General features: G+C 35.0%; 1 protein-coding gene across 10 annotated transcripts in view; it reads left to right on the forward strand.

Moving 5' to 3' along the window:
* LOC129002641 (ecdysone receptor) overlaps window positions 1-9,602 on the forward strand; it is a 275,558-nt gene extending 265,956 nt beyond the window's left edge. For 4 of the 10 annotated variants that reach the window (XM_054430590.1, XM_054430593.1, XM_054430592.1 and 1 more), the window contains 5 exons: window positions 4,067-4,378; window positions 5,221-5,339; window positions 6,223-6,537; window positions 7,519-7,741; window positions 8,613-9,599. In XM_054430590.1, the coding sequence (XP_054286565.1) occupies window positions 4,067-4,378; window positions 5,221-5,339; window positions 6,223-6,537; window positions 7,519-7,741; window positions 8,613-8,875 (1,232 nt within the window). In that variant the 3' untranslated portion in view covers window positions 8,876-9,599. Of the gene's footprint in view, window positions 1-4,066; window positions 4,379-5,220; window positions 5,340-6,222; window positions 6,538-7,518; window positions 7,742-8,612 lie in introns of all 10 variants that reach the window. The other 6 variants (XM_054430595.1, XM_054430599.1, XM_054430594.1 and 3 more) reach the window with 5 other exon arrangements.
* The last annotated feature ends 8,789 nt before the right edge of the window (window positions 9,603-18,391 follow it).

Genomic DNA, 18,391 nt, shown 5'->3' on the forward strand with positions numbered 1-18,391 from the left:
CTAGATCATCGCGACTTTATCACGTAAAGGCAACTGGTAATTGTTGGTATTTAAACATGGTACAGTACCTTGGGGACTAGAGTCCCGCGCTCTCCCAATCGTCGCACTGCTTAACAGGTATATTGTAGCCTGATCACTCTCGACTCTCGATTTTGTGGAAACTTGAATTTGATAAATTTGAACTCGAAAGTCAGCGAGTAACTCGGAACTAGAATAGAAAGGATCGTTGAACACACGTCAAACTTTTCCAACTACATGGAAACACTCCTGTTTTTGTTGTTGATTGAGTTCGAAGTGAAAGTTCACATGATAATTCAGAACCGAGAAAATTAAAGATTGATCTGGGGCACAATATTTAGATCTTTAAAACTAAATGGAAGTCAACTTTAGAAGTCGGTGGAAATCTTGACGCGTGACGTTAGGTAATCTCTTCATCGCCGGATGTTGTTCGGACGTTGACTTTGCAACCGGAAAGACCAAATAGGTGGTGAGCAGAAGAAGAATAATGGACGATGAAGTTGCGAGTTGAGATTCAGGAGATGTCTTCAGCTAGTCCGTGGCTCTAGCGGGACGCTTCCTTGACTTGCACCTTGGATTTGTCAGGGAGAAGGTATTGTTCCCTGATTCCCTGAAGGTTGTTATGATGGTTAGTTATGGTGGTCGAAAGTTTGGACTTTGACTCTGGAGACACGGCCTCTAATCCAGCCGATCGAGAATTAATTGATTTTCGCCAGGACTATGCCGCGACTACATAGTTTCCGCTTTTTAAACAGCTTTTTTAATAAAACAGAATATAAAGCATCTTAGACGAAAACTGTTGTGGAGTTTGAAACTACTTTCGCTTTGTGAGAGGTTATACTAAAATTGAGACACGTACTGGAAGTGAAATTGATGGGTTTTAAAAGCTGTAAAACCATGTATAAACTTCGGAGGCATCTAAGTTTAACTAGTATTTATTTACACACCAAAAAACTCCTAGTCAACTTAAATTATAATATGTTGACTCTGGGAAGAAATATTTTAGATCACGAACCAACCCATTATTTGTCAATGTATCAGCCTACGAATAGAGCCATCATTTTACTATCAATCATTTTAGATTCCTGAGCTAATGCAAACATTAGTTGGATAACATAATGAATTTTTAGTTTATACCATTCTATTATAAAAAAAATATTTTGAATATGAGTAAATACAGTGTACGCATCGGGGAAAACGTGTCTAAATTATGTTTATAAAATGCGTTTTAGCTTGTAGCAAAATAAGTGGCTTCTTCTTCACTAACGTAACAAAGACAGACTTTGCACGAACGCTAATTTTCTCAATTAGCTGAATTTTATAAGAACAAGTAATCTAATACAAATTCTCTCCAAGTCTGAAAACTTGCGATGATTATGCAACCTGAGCCATGCGAACAGATCTGTCTGTCCAACGGATAAGTAGAGACAACTCCAGTTTGGATTCGGCAGGTAAAAGGGAGAAGTTTGGAGTTTTAATGAGTTGTATCAATTAGTGTGAACGAAAGTTTGCCGAGCCATCGTTGATGCGTCAATAATAATACATTCGTTCTCCAGTGTTTCAGTTCACTACATTCTGTCTTCAGATAAACTTAATTCTCAGGATTTAGTAGTTATTTACTCGAATTGTCAAATTTTGTGATAAAACGTGCTACAAAAGATTATTTGACACAATATGGCTATCCGCGTTGCTTAAAAGTTTTAATTTTAAAATTTTCAAATCAAATTGACTAATAATATAATGTATGTGTAGGCCTATGTATTCCCACTTCATAATTATAGATGATTTCAACTTGGTTTCAAGCTTTTTCCAAGTTGCATGAAATACAAACTGAATAGGCCTACGAATGATAGATTCTGATGATCAGTGCAATAAATGTTTATGAGCCATCGATCTCTATTCTGACCTCATGCTCGGACTCACTTTTGATGTTTTAGCTTTGCACGATTGCTCCAAGTCCTATACTATGTTACGTACATCAGTCCCACTCACACTTCTCTCTTGTGCAAAGTAACGTCAAAAACACTGTAGCGACAGTTGCACGTATGATTCGTCCCAGTGGCGTATGATGGCTGTCCCGGTGCCGCACAAACGCCGTGCCGGTGCCGTATGGTCAACGTGCCGGTGCCGGACGATTGCCGTCTCGGTGCCGGATAGTGGCCGTGCCGGTGCCGGACGATTGCCGTCTCGGTGCCGGATAGTGGCCGTGCCGGTGCCGGACGATCGCCGTGCCGGTCGTAGCTCGTCGTGCGCGGTCGAGTCAAGGTCGCTCAGTGCCCCCAGCGCCGTGGGGGGAAGGGGAGTCGTTTTTCTCACGTCTCGGCCAGGTTTTGTTTGTTCGCAATAATAGATACTAGAGAGAGACACACACGGTCATACCGCCGCCCTGATGTGCTTCTAGTACAGTGGCTACCAGCGGCTGATACATAGAACCATTAGAACCTGTGTGAGGAGTCAACCATGACTCAGTAAACACTGTTTAGAAGGCACTGATTTCTACAATCGTAGATGCTAACATTTAAACCTTTGGGACATGTACATTTACATTTATTGATAGAGTTTCTCAACGTCAGTGGAACTTAAAGCAACATTTACAAATGCCAGACAATAAACTTCCACGTCTTAAACTGAAGCAGAGATGTAGCAACACATAAGAGAGATGTTCTTTTAATTTTTCTCCTTATAATGGTGTAGAAGAAAAATTAATGAATCTTAAGCATCTCTCAAATCTTGAACCTTGTAATAAGTGAATTAATTCTTCTGTCAAATAAAGGGATCCAGTATTCTTCTATCCATTTCATCCGCAACAGCTGAATAAAACAAATAAAATCAAATTATTGTTGTAAAATAAAACCAATACAAGTTTTTTATCATGGGTAGATTGGGACAGATTTTGCATCATATTTTGTGAACATGGCATATTCAGAGTATCTTTGGAGAACTAAACACTATAATTATTCAAATATATTGAGAAATTAAAGTGTGAAATAAGTGTTGAAGGAATCCTTTAAGAATAAGTAAAAAAGTCTCCCTTCACAACAAGTCGTTGCACTCTAGCCATTTACAAGTCTCTTAAAAGCGTGAGGAATGTTCCAATCTAAAGAAACCTCTTTGGAGCATTTAAATTAGAACTTGTAAACTATTATCACAAAATTTTAACTTTACTATCGAAAGAATCACACTACTGTACAACCCTTTTCTGATTCATCAGTGTCATATTTCATAGAAATTGACAAACGACTCAAATAACCAAACCAAAGCAGTATTGAGTAGACAAGTTGAAGTTGTCCGAGTTTGTTAGAGAAGGTGAGTGAGCGAGCGAGTAAGTGAGCGAGTCGGTGAGTCGATGGCCTTGACCGCTCACTTTCTTGGCCATGCGGACTAGACTGGACGAACAAAGTGGCTGCAGACAGCAGACAACCAACTATGCTACTGGAACTGCTCAATCTTAATCTGATTCTTAAGCATGCCACAAGAGTGGGGAAAGAGAACATATTAGGATACAAAAGCTAGCAATATTAGCAATATTTGAGTTGATGTTAAAATCAAAGGTTTTTCCATTGCCTTCATCTTGGTTATGGCTTCCCTAGTGACTCTGGTGAATAAATTTGATAAGGAAGTCCTATTATGTGACTTGAATAACTTTCCATGGTTATCCTAATGGTTTTTGATGAATGGTTCCTCATTGCCAAGCTTTTCAGTGGCGATACTCGGTAGAAGAAGTTTCATGTTTGATTTGTAACTATTAAACTTGAATAGTTTCTGCGGTTGTCCTAAAATAATTCATTGTACCTCCTCAATCAAGAAGAATTTTAATCACTACTTTAAGAAGACGCATGTTAAGACGCATGTGACGCATGTAAAGAGGCCGCCAACCTCTTTAAAAAAAAAAAAAAAAAGAAAAGTTTATGAACGAGCTAGGTATATTAAATATGGAGCTTCAAGCCTGGTAGCCAGAAATTTGTAACGTCGCCAATACTATACAACAATGTAAATAACATAGCACACGATCCTATCACAGTTTCTATAAACACTCTGTTTGTTTCAGGAAGGGAAGACCTTTCGCCACCCAACTCACTCAACGGCTACAGCGTGGACAGCTGTGATGCGAAGAAGAAGAAGGGTCCGACGCCTCGGCAGCAGGAAGAGCTGTGTTTGGTGTGCGGAGACCGAGCCTCAGGCTACCACTACAACGCCCTCACCTGTGAAGGCTGCAAAGGCTTCTTCAGAAGAAGCATCACCAAGAACGCGGTGTACCAGTGCAAATACGGCACCAACTGTGAGATAGACATGTACATGAGGCGCAAGTGCCAAGAGTGCCGACTCAAGAAGTGCCTCAGCGTGGGGATGAGGCCTGAATGTGAGTGCCACCGGGTTACTTGTCAATTATAAGAGTTCGATCAGTGTGAGGTGTAGCGATGAGGTACAAAATGTGTTGTAATTCAATTATCAATTATAAAGATGGGGACGCCACCTAGGTGCGTAGTTTAACCCAAATATGAGTGAAGGATGAATGTAGAATGTTGTGAGGGTATCTGTGTAGCTTTGTTACTGACTAAGATCAGCTGTTTCATCAGTCAAAATATAAAATAAAGACCTATTGAGGAAGTTATCCTTATTTAGAAGGTTTAGAATCATATTTTGAATTTGGTTGAATAAGATTGAACCGTCAGATAACCGCTCTTTACATTGCGTTTTAGAAAATGTTCAGATTTTTCAAGGTAAGGTCTAAAGCAATTCTCAAAAATGTATTGGACGAGTGGAGTTTAAGATTTAGTGTGAGGTATTGTACGGGGTACCCGTAGGTTGAGATACCAAGCAGTAAATAATAAAATCATGTTTACAATTTAAGTCCAGATAAATATGGATGAAACATCAGTTAACTTCTCTCATCCAAAGGTTGCATGTTAGTTGACATGATAATTTTCAAAACAAAACTGGGTCGTACAGACTAGTAGAGGGTGTTTCACAAAGTGTAAAATAATCTACTGTGTCTTGATTGAGAGATATGTATAAATAACTTTTTTCTAAATATCTCACCTTTAAAAACTTATTAGTTTGACAATCAAATATCAGCAAAAGAAGTATTACCTCTTTTCAATAAAAGGAAATGGAAAGTTAATAAGAAAATGAACTGAACACTGGAAAAATTATTGATCACCAACATTTTTATTTACATATATTTTTCAACATTGTTTTTAGGTGTAGTACCTGAGTATCAATGTGCCGTAAAAAGAAAAGAGAAGAAAGCCCAAAAGGACAAAGATAAACCTGTGTCTTCAACTAACGGATCACCTGAGATGAGAATAGATCAGGACAACGTGAGTATTATATCTGGTTTAAATTGGCAAAACTGTGTTTATTAATCGATCTACTTAGTTGATGCACAGCATAGTTGTAGGCATCTATTCAACAGGTAGAGTTGTTGTTTTCCTGAAATTATGCTTTTATGGAAAGCTTAGTGAAGTTAATGTAACGTTTAAAAGGCACAGATTGTGGTCACATATCCCCCTTTCTAGTGTATATTTAGAGCTGGCCAAATTTTTAAGACATTTTGTTCAAACTTCCTTGAACATTCTTTTAGGACAAGACGTTATTGTTTGTTTGCAAAACTTGTATAGTAAAACCTCCTAATTTCGCCCTTAGTTGAACTGTCACTAATTATCCCAACTTGCTAATATCCTATTCTTTATACTTACTAGCTTTTATAGTAGCGCTTTTTTCTTCTCATAAGTGTGATGCACCTCGAACTGGTACTGCCCATATTTTCTTAGACCTATTCCCTTGTTCCAAAGTTTGAATTAACTTGTAATAGATTTTGAAATTTTTAAGCAAAATAGTTGAAATTTTCCTATTTCTAGGTGTTTTAACACAATACAGGAATCTATTATAAATAATAAATTTAATATGAGTAAAAAATGTTTATATTTGTAGTAAAAATCTTACGAATTTCTAAATTTTTTACAAGAGCCAAAAAGCATTTTCAATGACCTAATAAAAAAATAATCCCCCCAATAGAGGGCCCCTTTACAGAATTTAGCTGAGGTCTTTAAACGGTCCTAGTCCGGGCCTGGGAGCAGTTTAACTATTTATCCTATTTAATATAAGTACTCTTTACTATAATGAACTTTAAAACACAATAGATGTTTGCTGTTCTGATTTGTTATACACACTATAATGTTTACCCTAACACACAACATTCAGCGTTGTGTGGTGTTGCAGAGTGAAGACACGAGGTATGGAGTAGCTACTCCCAGCTTCGGAGTGAAACCTCTTAGTCCGGAGCAAGAGGAGTTGATCCACAGGCTCGTCTACTTCCAGAACGAGTATGAACAGCCCTCGGAGGAGGACCTCAAGAGAATCGAGAACCTGCCTTGTGACGAGGACGACCCTAGTGATCTCCGATACCGACATATCACCGAGATCACGATACTCACAGTCCAACTCATCGTGGAGTTCGCCAAGAAACTGCCCGGGTTCGACAAACTGCTTAGGGAGGACCAGATCGTATTGCTCAAGGTAAATTACTAGACGAATCTCATGCAATTTAATGAAGGTCACCAAGAATGAATTAAAAGAAAGGCTCTATCTTATCGTTTGGTCAGTAGTCCAAAATGTTATCATCTAAATGGTGCAGACTGCAGACTAGTTTCGGTTGCTAGAGTATCATTATCAAAGCAAGCAACTTGTCAAAATAAGATATGTGTGTGTCATGTTTTGTGTTTGAAGTATATATATTGAATTAGAGGTTTAAACGTGTTGCTCTCTTTGGCAATGTTGTGCTTTACAACAAAACTATCCACCACCATTGTTGTTGGGAAATTTTGGACTACAGACGGAGGTAGTTTGTCGTAAAAGGAGTCCAAGGACTAAAATATGTGATGTTATAAAAGTTCCTGCTGCAAAATATAGTTTGAAAGTAACTCTCTTGATAGATTAGATCAAATTTAGGATTTAGTGGTCAGCACTGTTTGTGCACATGTTGCCAAGAATGCCTGAGTGAGTGCAAATCCTAATAATTGTCAATGGCTATAATGTTATGCTCCCTCCTTCAAGATTTAGGTTCACCTAACAAAATATAAAAACTGACAGGAGTACTAGAGATCTCTTACCACCTAAATTCATGCTACAAAATTGAATTTAACTTAGAACAGTAAAATCTTACACTAGAAGGTAGGCTTCAATGGTCAAAGTAGACAGTGGTCTTTGGAAGTGACTGCATTGTTGAACTGGCAAATGTTTAATATTTAATAATAATATCTAATATCTAATATTTAATATGATAATATTTAATAAGATATTGGCCTAAACATCAATGGTTTCATACCTGGCCAAAAGTAAACCTCAATTGTGTTTTTTCTGCCACTGAACTCGGTTTGTGTGGTTTTACTGTCACTAAACTCAGTGTGTGTTTTTACCGTTACTAAACCCAGTTTGTGTGTTTTTACTGTCACTAAACTCAGTGTGTGTTTTTGTCACTAAACCCAGTTTACGTTGTAGGCTTGCTCCAGTGAAGTAATGATGCTGCGGATGGCGAGGAGGTACGATGTACAGACAGACTCTATCCTGTTCGCCAACAACCAGCCGTACACACGGGAGTCGTACACGATGGCTGGCATTGGCGAAGTCATTGAGGACCTGCTGAGATTCGGTAGACTAATGTGCTCCATGAAGGTGGACAACGCTGAATATGCACTGCTCACTGCCATCGTTATCTTCTCTGGTGAGATGAGTTACTAAAAAGAAGTTAGTGATAGTGAAGAAGTGAAGCTGAGTTGAAACCATTGACTATTGGATTACTGAAGTGACATCCCATCTATATGGACCAGCTGTTGGAAGTTGTGTGAGCTAGTCACTGATTGCGCTAGTGTCTAAAATTCTATGTTATACCTTTTTTTGCTGACAAGGTTGATGGGTCTTGACATAACAGTTGCTATAGCTCACCATAAGTATTCAATAAGTTTGACTTTGTAAAAAAGTTGGTGCATTCGACAGAATTTAGTAATTTAGATCAGTTTAATATGTCGGGGGATCACAACAACTACGTTGACTTTGATAAAAAAACTTGTTACAAACTTAAAATGGGGGATGGAATGTCTAGTTGTATTGATGGTCAAAGGTAAAACATTCCTTGTAACTATTACAATCAAAAATTTAATCTTATGTAGTTTTTGTGAGAGGTGAATTATTAATATTTTGAAAAAGTAATAGCTTTCACAAAGAATGAATAGTAAGGCATGAAATAATCTATGACTTGGTAGTTTATGATTAAATATTTTTTTAGGAAAAAGTTAATTTAAAGGTTACTATGATTTCTTTCTTTTTTATTAATGAGCAAAATTTTAGATTTTTTAGGGGAGCTGACCAACCCGGTCTTTTAACTTAACTTTGCCCAATAGTTAGTTAACATCATTAATTGATAGCTCAACAACAAATTGCATCTGAATCCAGTTAAAACCCTACTTGGTATTGAAAGATTAACCTTTGGATTTGAAGGGGAGCACTGTGACCACTAACTCAATATATTACAAAACTTATTTTATCTGAGCTTTTAAGTATTTTACGACTAATTCAAAGAATTGTGTCCATTACAGAACGGCCTAACCTAGCTGAGGGATGGAAGGTAGAGAAAATCCAAGAGATTTACCTGGAGGCACTCAAGTCCTACGTGGATAACCGAGTCAAACCTCGCAGCCCGACCATCTTCGCCAAACTACTCTCCGTACTCACCGAGCTGCGGACGCTCGGCAACCAGAACTCGGAGATGTGCTTCTCACTGAAACTACGCAACCGCAAACTGCCACCGTTCCTCACGGAAATCTGGGACGTTCCCTCAGAGTTTCCGTCAGAGGTCTGAGCCCTCGCTTCCTGCTACCGCACTGCCCCGGTCTCACGCACATCTTGTTGCTTAGTTTTAGCGTACCGGACCCGAAATACCTGAAAATTGTTACCGTTATTTGTAAACCACCTTCAAAAACTCTACAGGTTACCATGGGTGATTTTCGGGTCTCGCGCAGGTCGTGACCATGACAGTAAAGCTTACTTCGTAACTTTGGTTCTCCGATATATCCAGGTATTTACGTTTCCGACTTAGAAATCCTTCCAGAAATACTTTTAACACTGGGCGTTTGTAAAGCAAAAAAATATCTTGATTATATTATTATTGATTATCTTATTATACAGGGTGAGTTTTTTAAAGTGATCCAATAGCTAACTTTTTAATTACACGACTTAGCACCACACTTTAAATTTGAAACTTGCTCAATTTTAAGTTTCACTCAAGAATACGATTTCAGATTTTTTCATTGTGGCCGCCATTTTCCAATATGGCTGCCAACTTTAAAATTTCTTATGGAACACCCTGTATATTATTTTGTTTTTAGATTTTACTCTAAAAAATAAAACATTTTTGTTCTTGAGATTTTTTCAATATCTCTAACGGTTAAGGAGCTACGAGGACTTAAAGTTTTCATACAAAGTTGCATGAATTCTAAATCATGTTTTAAAACAATGTTAGTTTTAAGTGTTGTTACTGTTAATACTTAACAATTTGTCCTCGTAGCTCCTTAACTATTAGAGATATTGAAAAAATGTCAAGAACAAAAATGTTTTATTTTTTAGAGTAAAATCTAAAAACAAAATAAAATACAGGGTGTTCCATAAGAAATTTTAAAGTTGGCAGCCATATTGGAAAATGGCGGACACAATGAAAAAATCTGAAATCGTATTCTTGAGTGAAACTTAAAACTGAGCAAGTTTCAAATTTAAAGTGAGGTGCTAAGTCCTGTAATTAAAAAGTTAGCTATTGGATCACTTTAAAAAACTCACCCTGTATTATTAAATATCTTTTTTTAAATTTTGACACAGATATTAGCGTGGTACTAATTGGAACTAAAATTCCATATTTTTAATCATTAATTATGTTTTGAAATTGTCTCGTCATTAAACTTTGAAATATTATTGCTCCTTTACTTGCAGCAAAAAAGAACAAAACACTCCGATCAAAATGAATATATTCAGTTGTGTATGCTTGTTTGCTAATATCAACCATCAACAATATCTACTTGTAAGTGGTATTGTTACATTGATTTCTAAATTACATCATCAGCATTTGATTGAATGTCAAAACTTTGTAGTATCTCTCATTTTCATGTAAACTTTTTAGTTCTTACTTGCAAACAATATTCACAACTGAGGAGAGAAATTAAAGAATGATTCAGAAGGATATTTCGATTTGCACTACTGCCATAATATAGATTTTGTACCGATATTATACACTTGAAATTTAAGATGCATTTTAATAAAACTCAAAGACAACTGTAAAAATGTGTTCTTTTGTAGTATTGTGTTTGTACTAAGCGTCAAATTGTGTAATGTTTCCTTTCACAGGAATATTTATTAATTTAGTTTATTTAATTCCATAGTATAATTACGCCAATTTCATTATTCTAATGCATAATATTACATGTTAATGTGTGTTCAGAATTTGTAATCATAATATATACATAAACATTTTATAAAATTACCTACCTCAGTACTAGTTAAAAAGGTCTAAATAAAAACATAATATTAGTTACTGAAGTATTAAAATTACACTAATTCTAGTTGTAACTACTTTTAATGCTATGCATCATATAAAACAAAATCAATCAATTTGAGATTTAGCAAATAATAGAAATAGAGTAAGTGGTACTGACTGAATTCCAAATTAAAATTAATACTTGACGAAATCATTATAAATTTTTTGCAGTAATTAAATTTTACTGTTCCAACTGTTTGTATATTATAACATTTATAAATGATCACTCAATGAGCGATTTTTTAATTCATAAAATACAAACAACACTATTTGGAAGACTCAAACAAGTTTTTGTTACATAATTTCTGTTGATCCGTTGTATTTTGTATTTTTATACAACCACCTTCAGTTATATAGAGTAACCATAGTCTGTTGCATAATTCCCTTGTTATATTCCCTGGGAGTTCTGAAGTTTGTTGCTAATGTTACAAACCTAGATGATGTACCATTTTGTTTTTATACAGTAAAGTTTTTTACGATTTTGATTGAAGCGACCGGAGGTTGGTAGTGTTGCAAAGGTTGTGAACGCCGTGTTTGTTTTGTTTGTTGATGTGTTAAGGTACTTCTAATGGGGTGGGACGTTCGACCGAACTCCCGCCGACAAATAGGCTGTGATCTAATAATAATATATTTTCAACTGTAGTGTAAAATGGATTTTAACTTAAGGCAGAGTCGATAATACTCTGCAAGTCTAGATCGTTGTACATATTTGAAATATTTTTAAAGAAAGTAAACTATTAATGTAGGAAATGAAACGGATTAGCGAATAAAGAAAGTTTATTGTAAATTAACTCGATTGTAAAGAAATGAATTATTTATCCAGAGAAATTCTATGTTGTATATAAATATAGGCGTAGATCGACAAGACTGCATTTTGAGATGGACTTATTGTACTTTGGTGCCTTTGTGTACGCTGCAATGCATGATGGGAACCACTTGTGACTCAAAACTACTATAAATACCGAAGCTTGTGAGTTAGCTGATCTTTTACAACTAATAAAAATAGTATCTAACTGCTCAGTAAGAATAATGCAAACATGTTTTTACAGTACTACAAAAATTATGTTAAATAGGCTACTGTTATAGGGAATTGTTATTTAGATTTTTATACTTATTGTTTATAAATTAATTTATACATTTTATGTACAGTGTATTGTTCTTATTATGTTTTGTGACAACAATAGCTTGAAACAGAAGGCTGATTTAATGTTGCGTATGATTGTATTTAACTTGCATAAGCTAAAATATTTTTTATAGGCTACATCATTTATGTAGTAAAACTGATTTACCATTAACTATTCTACCATGTTGTACGATGTTAAATAATCTAAATATACATCCTATTATTGTTTGTCATATCCAGCAAAGAAGAGTTTCTGTTCAGTTTAAATAATCATTTATCATCTTGAACAATTAAATTACTTTAAATCATAATATGACTTGTAGAAACATTGTTCGATAATTATTATTGTTGATCAGCAAAAAAGAATGGTGCATAATCAGCAAAACCTTGCAAATTAACTTCTTACTTACTTTTTAAAATCTGCGTTTTCATTGATTCGTTTGTAGGACTCTCTCATTTTTTATCGATAGATTTAGAAACATTTCTAACTTTCAAAAATTGGGAATATGTGTAACAATTCTAATTAAATTCATCCAAAACTTTTTTCAAGTTGAAGATTAACTACGTTACTTTTTTAAAGTTTATGGTGGCGGTCTTTATTTGCAATAATTTGCGTTTCCGTACATTTAATCTAAAGCATTGTAGGTAACCAACATTTTAACTATTTTATTTAATCTTATGTTGCCTTTGCCTTCCAGAGATCTTTTTGACCATTCTTTTCTGCTGTCATTCAAGTGGTTCCCAAGTTTTCTTATGTTTGTTGATTTCACTGTCGAAGGTGCTACCTGCAAATGTAGTTTTATAATTTCGTGATTTAACACCGTCCGTTTAACATAGCTGGACGGCCTCAAGTTGGACTGAAGGCTGAATTACTGTTAAACTAAATGTGCAACATTAGTGTTAAGGTTTTGTTTCTTATATAGTATATGTGTCAATTAATATTGTCATCAATGGTTGGCAAGGCGAGGAGTGCAAAGTTCGCAGTTCGGTGTCAGCCGTGAGCCCTCCTAGTGCACAAGTGTAAATATTATAGACACTAGTTCGTGGGCAGATTTTTCTTTTTTATAAAAAAATTCGACAAATACAATTTGTACAATTGTTTTTAGAGAATTAGAATAAATCGGCAGATCTATGGCCTGACTGAAATGTTCTTGTGTGCAATATTTATCCCTTTGATCCTTTAGTGATGTTTTCCAACCAAAACATCTTGTTGAAATTATGTTACTGATTTACTTTATTGAGGAAGTATATTAGAGACCAATAATGTAGTGGGGCAGAAACATGTTGACGGTGTTCCTACTCTGATTTATCCAAGAATCCTATGTATTAATAGGTGACCCATATTTTCTCTTGACAAAGGTGAACATTCCAGGATATTATAATATCAGGAAAGTTAATGTCTCTTTTTTTTACAACCAAGTTCAGATTTAATGATAAACAAAGCAGTCTTACTCTTGTTATCTGATTCTTTTACGAATTTAACATTATACATTTTTTTTCTTTGTTGCATACCTTGTTGAAAGTTAATTAATTTATACCTTTTAACATAATTAATGAAATTTCAATCATTTGATTTCTTTACAAGTTTGCTTGGTTCCCTTTTTCTAATACTAGAAATTTGAATACCTCTTGTTACCCAGGACTTTTTATTATTACAAGGTTTGGTACAATAAAAATTCATAGGAAATGCTTCTTCAAATATATTTTGAAAAGTTCCAAAATAATTTTAACAGTTATTATCAAAATAATTATTTACAGTTACATTCCAGATGTTTCTCTTACATTATTTACACATTTTGTTGTATTTTCTTTTGAACAAATTCTTTTTTTTTACATTTTTTACCTTTTCCTATATTTTTATCAGTTTTACTTAATATATTTAAAAATAATGCTCTGTGGTCAGAGATGCCTGATTCTAAACTCATTATTATTGATAACTAGCAGAGTACCCGTCCTTCGTACGGGGTTGGTGGTTGGTATATAAGTATAGAATGCTTATTGCAGTTATACTCAAGCTTTGCGTTTGCAATGGAGGCGAACACAATTTGATAAAATTTGCTTCTTTAAATTTTCATTTTACTATAGTATCATACATCTACCATAGCCATAATGTTCTACAAATTCACATAAACAATAGAAAAAAATTTCAAAAATTCGCCAAACATCACAAATTATTCATAAAATTAAAAACAAACATAACTGTAAACAATCCTACTTTGACAGTTCTCATCGCGTATCACAGTTTTTTGTTGCTGCTCAGCTCAAATTAGCAGTTAGTTTTCATAAATGCAAAAAAAATAGTGATGCACCCTGTTGGTAAATTCTATAACTTTTTAATGCTTTTCATATCATAGAATCAACTTTTTTAGTTGAAACAGCTGACTAAATTCTTTAATTCCCTTTAAATATGAATACTCATAAGGTTATAATGGGGAATTACAGAGCCACTGGGGCGGAGCCCGAAAGGATTTTTGAGATAAAAATATGCCTATATGTTAATCGGGAATGTGAGCTATCATCATGCCAAATTTCAGCCCAATCCGTGCGTTATTGAAATTCAAACAAACAAAAAAACAAACACATAAACTTTCACATTTATAATATTAATAAGATAAGATGACTGATGATAACATTTCTGTGATAGAATATTATCAATGCAAAATTTTTTGGACTGAGTAATTCTTGTTGGAGAGGAAAAATTCATTTTGAAACCATATTGCTCCAAAATAGAAATGAACTCTAACTTTTGATGTGGTTGGCTGCAAGTTTCCAGAATATCAATATTAAAGTCAGTTGCTATACTGTACATACATTTTTAGTAGACGTCTCTTTAATCAGAAGTTTTAGAAGCCTTCAAACTTTCTAAGAAAATGTTTAAAGTTATCTGAATTTGGAGTTCTGTAAATAGAAATAACAATAATATTAAAAGTAACAATTTCAATACTAAAAAACATAATCTTTGTTTAAGGCACACAAATCATTTCTTACTTTATATTCTAAATTGTCCCTTAATAGTATGCAAGGACCACCACGAATAAATCATCTAATGAGTGAACTCAAACCCACTATCTTGGTGATTACTGAACACTAGGTGAAACCCGTCGAAATCGACGGTTACTTTCAAGGCTTACGCTAATTCATCTAACTGCGATAAATTGAGTGAAATTATACATATTTTGAGCATTTAGCATTGTTTAAAGATTAATAAGCGTAAAAACAATAATAATATTAATTGCGTTTTTAAAATTTTGAAGTTTTGAGAAATTGGTTTTGGGGTTACTGTTAAAGCTGGAATTCCTAGAAATGGGGGATGTCAGTTAGTTGTCTCGGCCTTATCAATTACATAAAGTTGTCAATATAATCTTTCTACGGAATGTTAGGTGTAGTGGAATAAACTTGAAGTAATGTTGGCTTTTATTCTTGAACTGTTATTAGCCTCCTAATTTATGTTTCATAGTAATGAAGCATTTCCAAAAAGCAAAAAATAATGTAAATTGTCTGTTACGTAAATATCGATGCATACATTGTGAATCAACGTAACTTATAAAGTATGATGTGATCTAGTTTGAAATAAATACGACTTTCCGTCATGACAGTAGCTGATTAAATAGTATTTACTCATTGTGCCATTTTTACAGCCAAAATGTCGTGTTATTTTCAATAATGTTACCAAACCAGTGGGCCACGGTCCGTAATATAGGCCACAGTAAATAATTTGTCAACATAGGTACCATTTTAGGCAAGGTTTCTGTGTTTGGATGTTATTAGAAACGGTAAGAGCACAATACAATTCTACTGCGGATGAATTTTCTGTTGGAGAAATATAAGCCGAGTTATAAATGTCACAATGCGAGTTTGAGCATTTTGTAACTATATTATATGGGTAAGTTACATAGATTTGTAGGCTGCTCAGTGCACTTTAAGAATATATAGTTTAGAGATAAATTAAATGGTTTTTGTTGCCGAGTAGCGCTAGTAAACATGCACAACCCTTCTTGTTAGTCTAATAACATTCAAAGGCTCTCTAAGAGCAGTTTTCTAGCTTAATGACTTTCTAAATCATACACATATTTCTACATAAATATTGTAAAATGTTTTATCTAGTTGCTGTAATCCACTATTAATTTAACAAAATATGGACACGGCTCAAATGGGCACCGTGCTCTTCTGGGCTTGTATTATTTTGTATTGTATTACACCATCGAAGATTTTTCCAACGATTGAAAGCATGTATGACAATAATCTCATGAACCCATGATGATATGTTCAGAGTATTATGACAAACTATAGGGAAAAGGTGTCAAAAAGTCAGACACCAACCCGTGAATTAGATATAAGATAGTTCAATGAGAAATAATTGTCTATTGTGAAAAAAGGATTTTCCACTGATTTCGTAATGGGACGTTATATTTCAACACATGGCATGATATAGAAGAAAATCCAGTTTAAAATCAGAAAATAACATTGCAAATACTTCTTTTGGACTATTCAGTAACTCCCAATAAATGTGTGTTGTTTAAAATACAATTTTAAAATTAACAGCTGTTTTATTAAAAAGTATTATCCACATGACCAAAATGTAAACAAATCTGAGGAGGGATCTTTAAAGGCTTCTGGGACAGGGACCTAATCGAATTTACTTCGTTTTTCTTTTGATAACTCATCTACAGACCAAGACCTTTCTTTGGACACCCCTACCAAGTTTCTACGCCCAGCCGTTCTCTCAAATTAGTGGAGACAAAGTTTTCAATGAAATATTTATATTCCCCCATGTTAATCTTATGGGAGAAAATCCAACTTTGATGGATGATCTTGTCCAAACTGAGAAAGATATCAAAAAACGAAAAAGACTTTGCAAAACTACGAATCAGGGCAATTATTTTGACACTTTAATCATAAAAATCGGTCCAAAAATGAGGGAGGAGTTCTGTTCACAAAAATCGGCTTAGCGTATTATATATATAGATGGACTCAGCTCAGATATGTTATTACTCACTAAGATTAGTGGGTACAACCTAGTCACATATTCCTGCAGGGAAGAGCATAGAATGGGAGGAGTTGCAATCTATATCCAGGAAACTGCTGCTATCAAGGCAGAAGAAATAGAAATCTCCAACCAAAGTTTAGAGTTAGTTTTTGAAGCAGCATTAGTGAAAATAAGGATAAAGAACAAAAACTGCTACTTACTTGGTATGTATAGACCACCAGGGGGACAAGCTAGGTTAGCCATTGACATCCTATCAGAAGTTCTGGAGTCACTTCAAGCTGACACCAAGACCGTTGTATTAATGGGCGATATCAATATAGACAGGCTAACTGAAAATGCCAGTAGTAACTATCTTGAAGAGGAACTGTCAACTTTTGGAGTTAGAAGACTACCACTCCCAGCGACAAGAATCACTAACCATTCAAGAACCTCTATAGACTGTATCTGTACGAACACACATGATAATGCTATAGATTTCGCTATAATTAACGCTGGAATAGCAGATCACACAGGCCAAACATGTACCCTCAAAATACAGAGTGAAGTTACTGCTAAAACGGATATGTCACAAAAAAGAATTTTTTCAAGAAAAAACCTGGATAGCATGAAAGACGAACTCTCCAAAGAAAACTGGATAAAGGTGCACAATGCCCCTGATGCTGAAGAGGCATACTCTGCATTCCAAAGGACTGTAAGGCTCATACTGGACCATGCCTGCCCTATCAAAAAAATAAGAGCTAAGCAGAAAGGACAGAAAATTGAGGTCCAGTATGATGAAGAAGTCAAAATACTAAAAGAAGATTTTCTAGATGCCTTACACCGATACGAGCTTACCGGAAATGTAAATGATAAAACAACAATGTCAGAAAAAAAGAAAACATATGATTTAAAGCTCAGGTCCCTCAAGCGACAAGCCACTGCAGAATACATCACAAGTGCTGATAATAAATCCAAAGCTGTCTGGGAGATCATCAACAAAGAAAAACAATGTAAACAGAAGGAAGAACCAAATCTGCAGCTGGAAATAGAGGGAAAAATATTAGATAACCCTACTGACATTGCTGAACACCTAAACCAATATTTTGCAGAAATAGCAGACTCCACTTTAGAGAAAAACAGAAGCCAATTCAAAAACAAAAAAATTACACATCCACTATTTCTACCACAAAACAATGTCCAGCCACTAATTTTAACTCCTACAACCATTAAAGAAGTCTTAGCAACAATAGCCTCACTAAAATCAAAGCTGTCATGTGGAGTAGATGAAGTGCCATCAAAAGTTGTAAAACACTGTGCCGAACAACTAGCAGCCCCACTTGTCAGCATAATAAACAAATCTTTTAGCCTTGGACAATTTCCCTCCGCCCTAAAAATAGCAAAAATATACCCAAAGCACAAAAAAGGCTCACGCACTAAACAAGAAAACTACCGCCCTATCTCATTAATATCAACCTTTTCAAAAGTAATAGAAAAGGTCGCTCTGTCAAGAATGCTGAGTCACTTGGAAAGCAATGATCTAATCACTAAAAACCAACATGGTTTTCTCAAAGGGAGGTCCACCACCACAGCTCTAACTAGTTTAATCGAACAAATCATTGACCATCTAGAAGCACGCAGATATGTATCAACAGTCTTACTTGACTACAGCAAAGCTTTTGACTGCCTGGGCCATAATCTCATCCTA

This window comes from Macrosteles quadrilineatus, unplaced genomic scaffold (genome assembly GCF_028750875.1).
Source record: "Macrosteles quadrilineatus isolate MER2022 unplaced genomic scaffold, UCM_ALF_1.0 Scaffold_9__3_contigs__length_116548681, whole genome shotgun sequence".
Lineage (NCBI taxonomy): Eukaryota > Metazoa > Arthropoda > Insecta > Hemiptera > Cicadellidae > Macrosteles > Macrosteles quadrilineatus.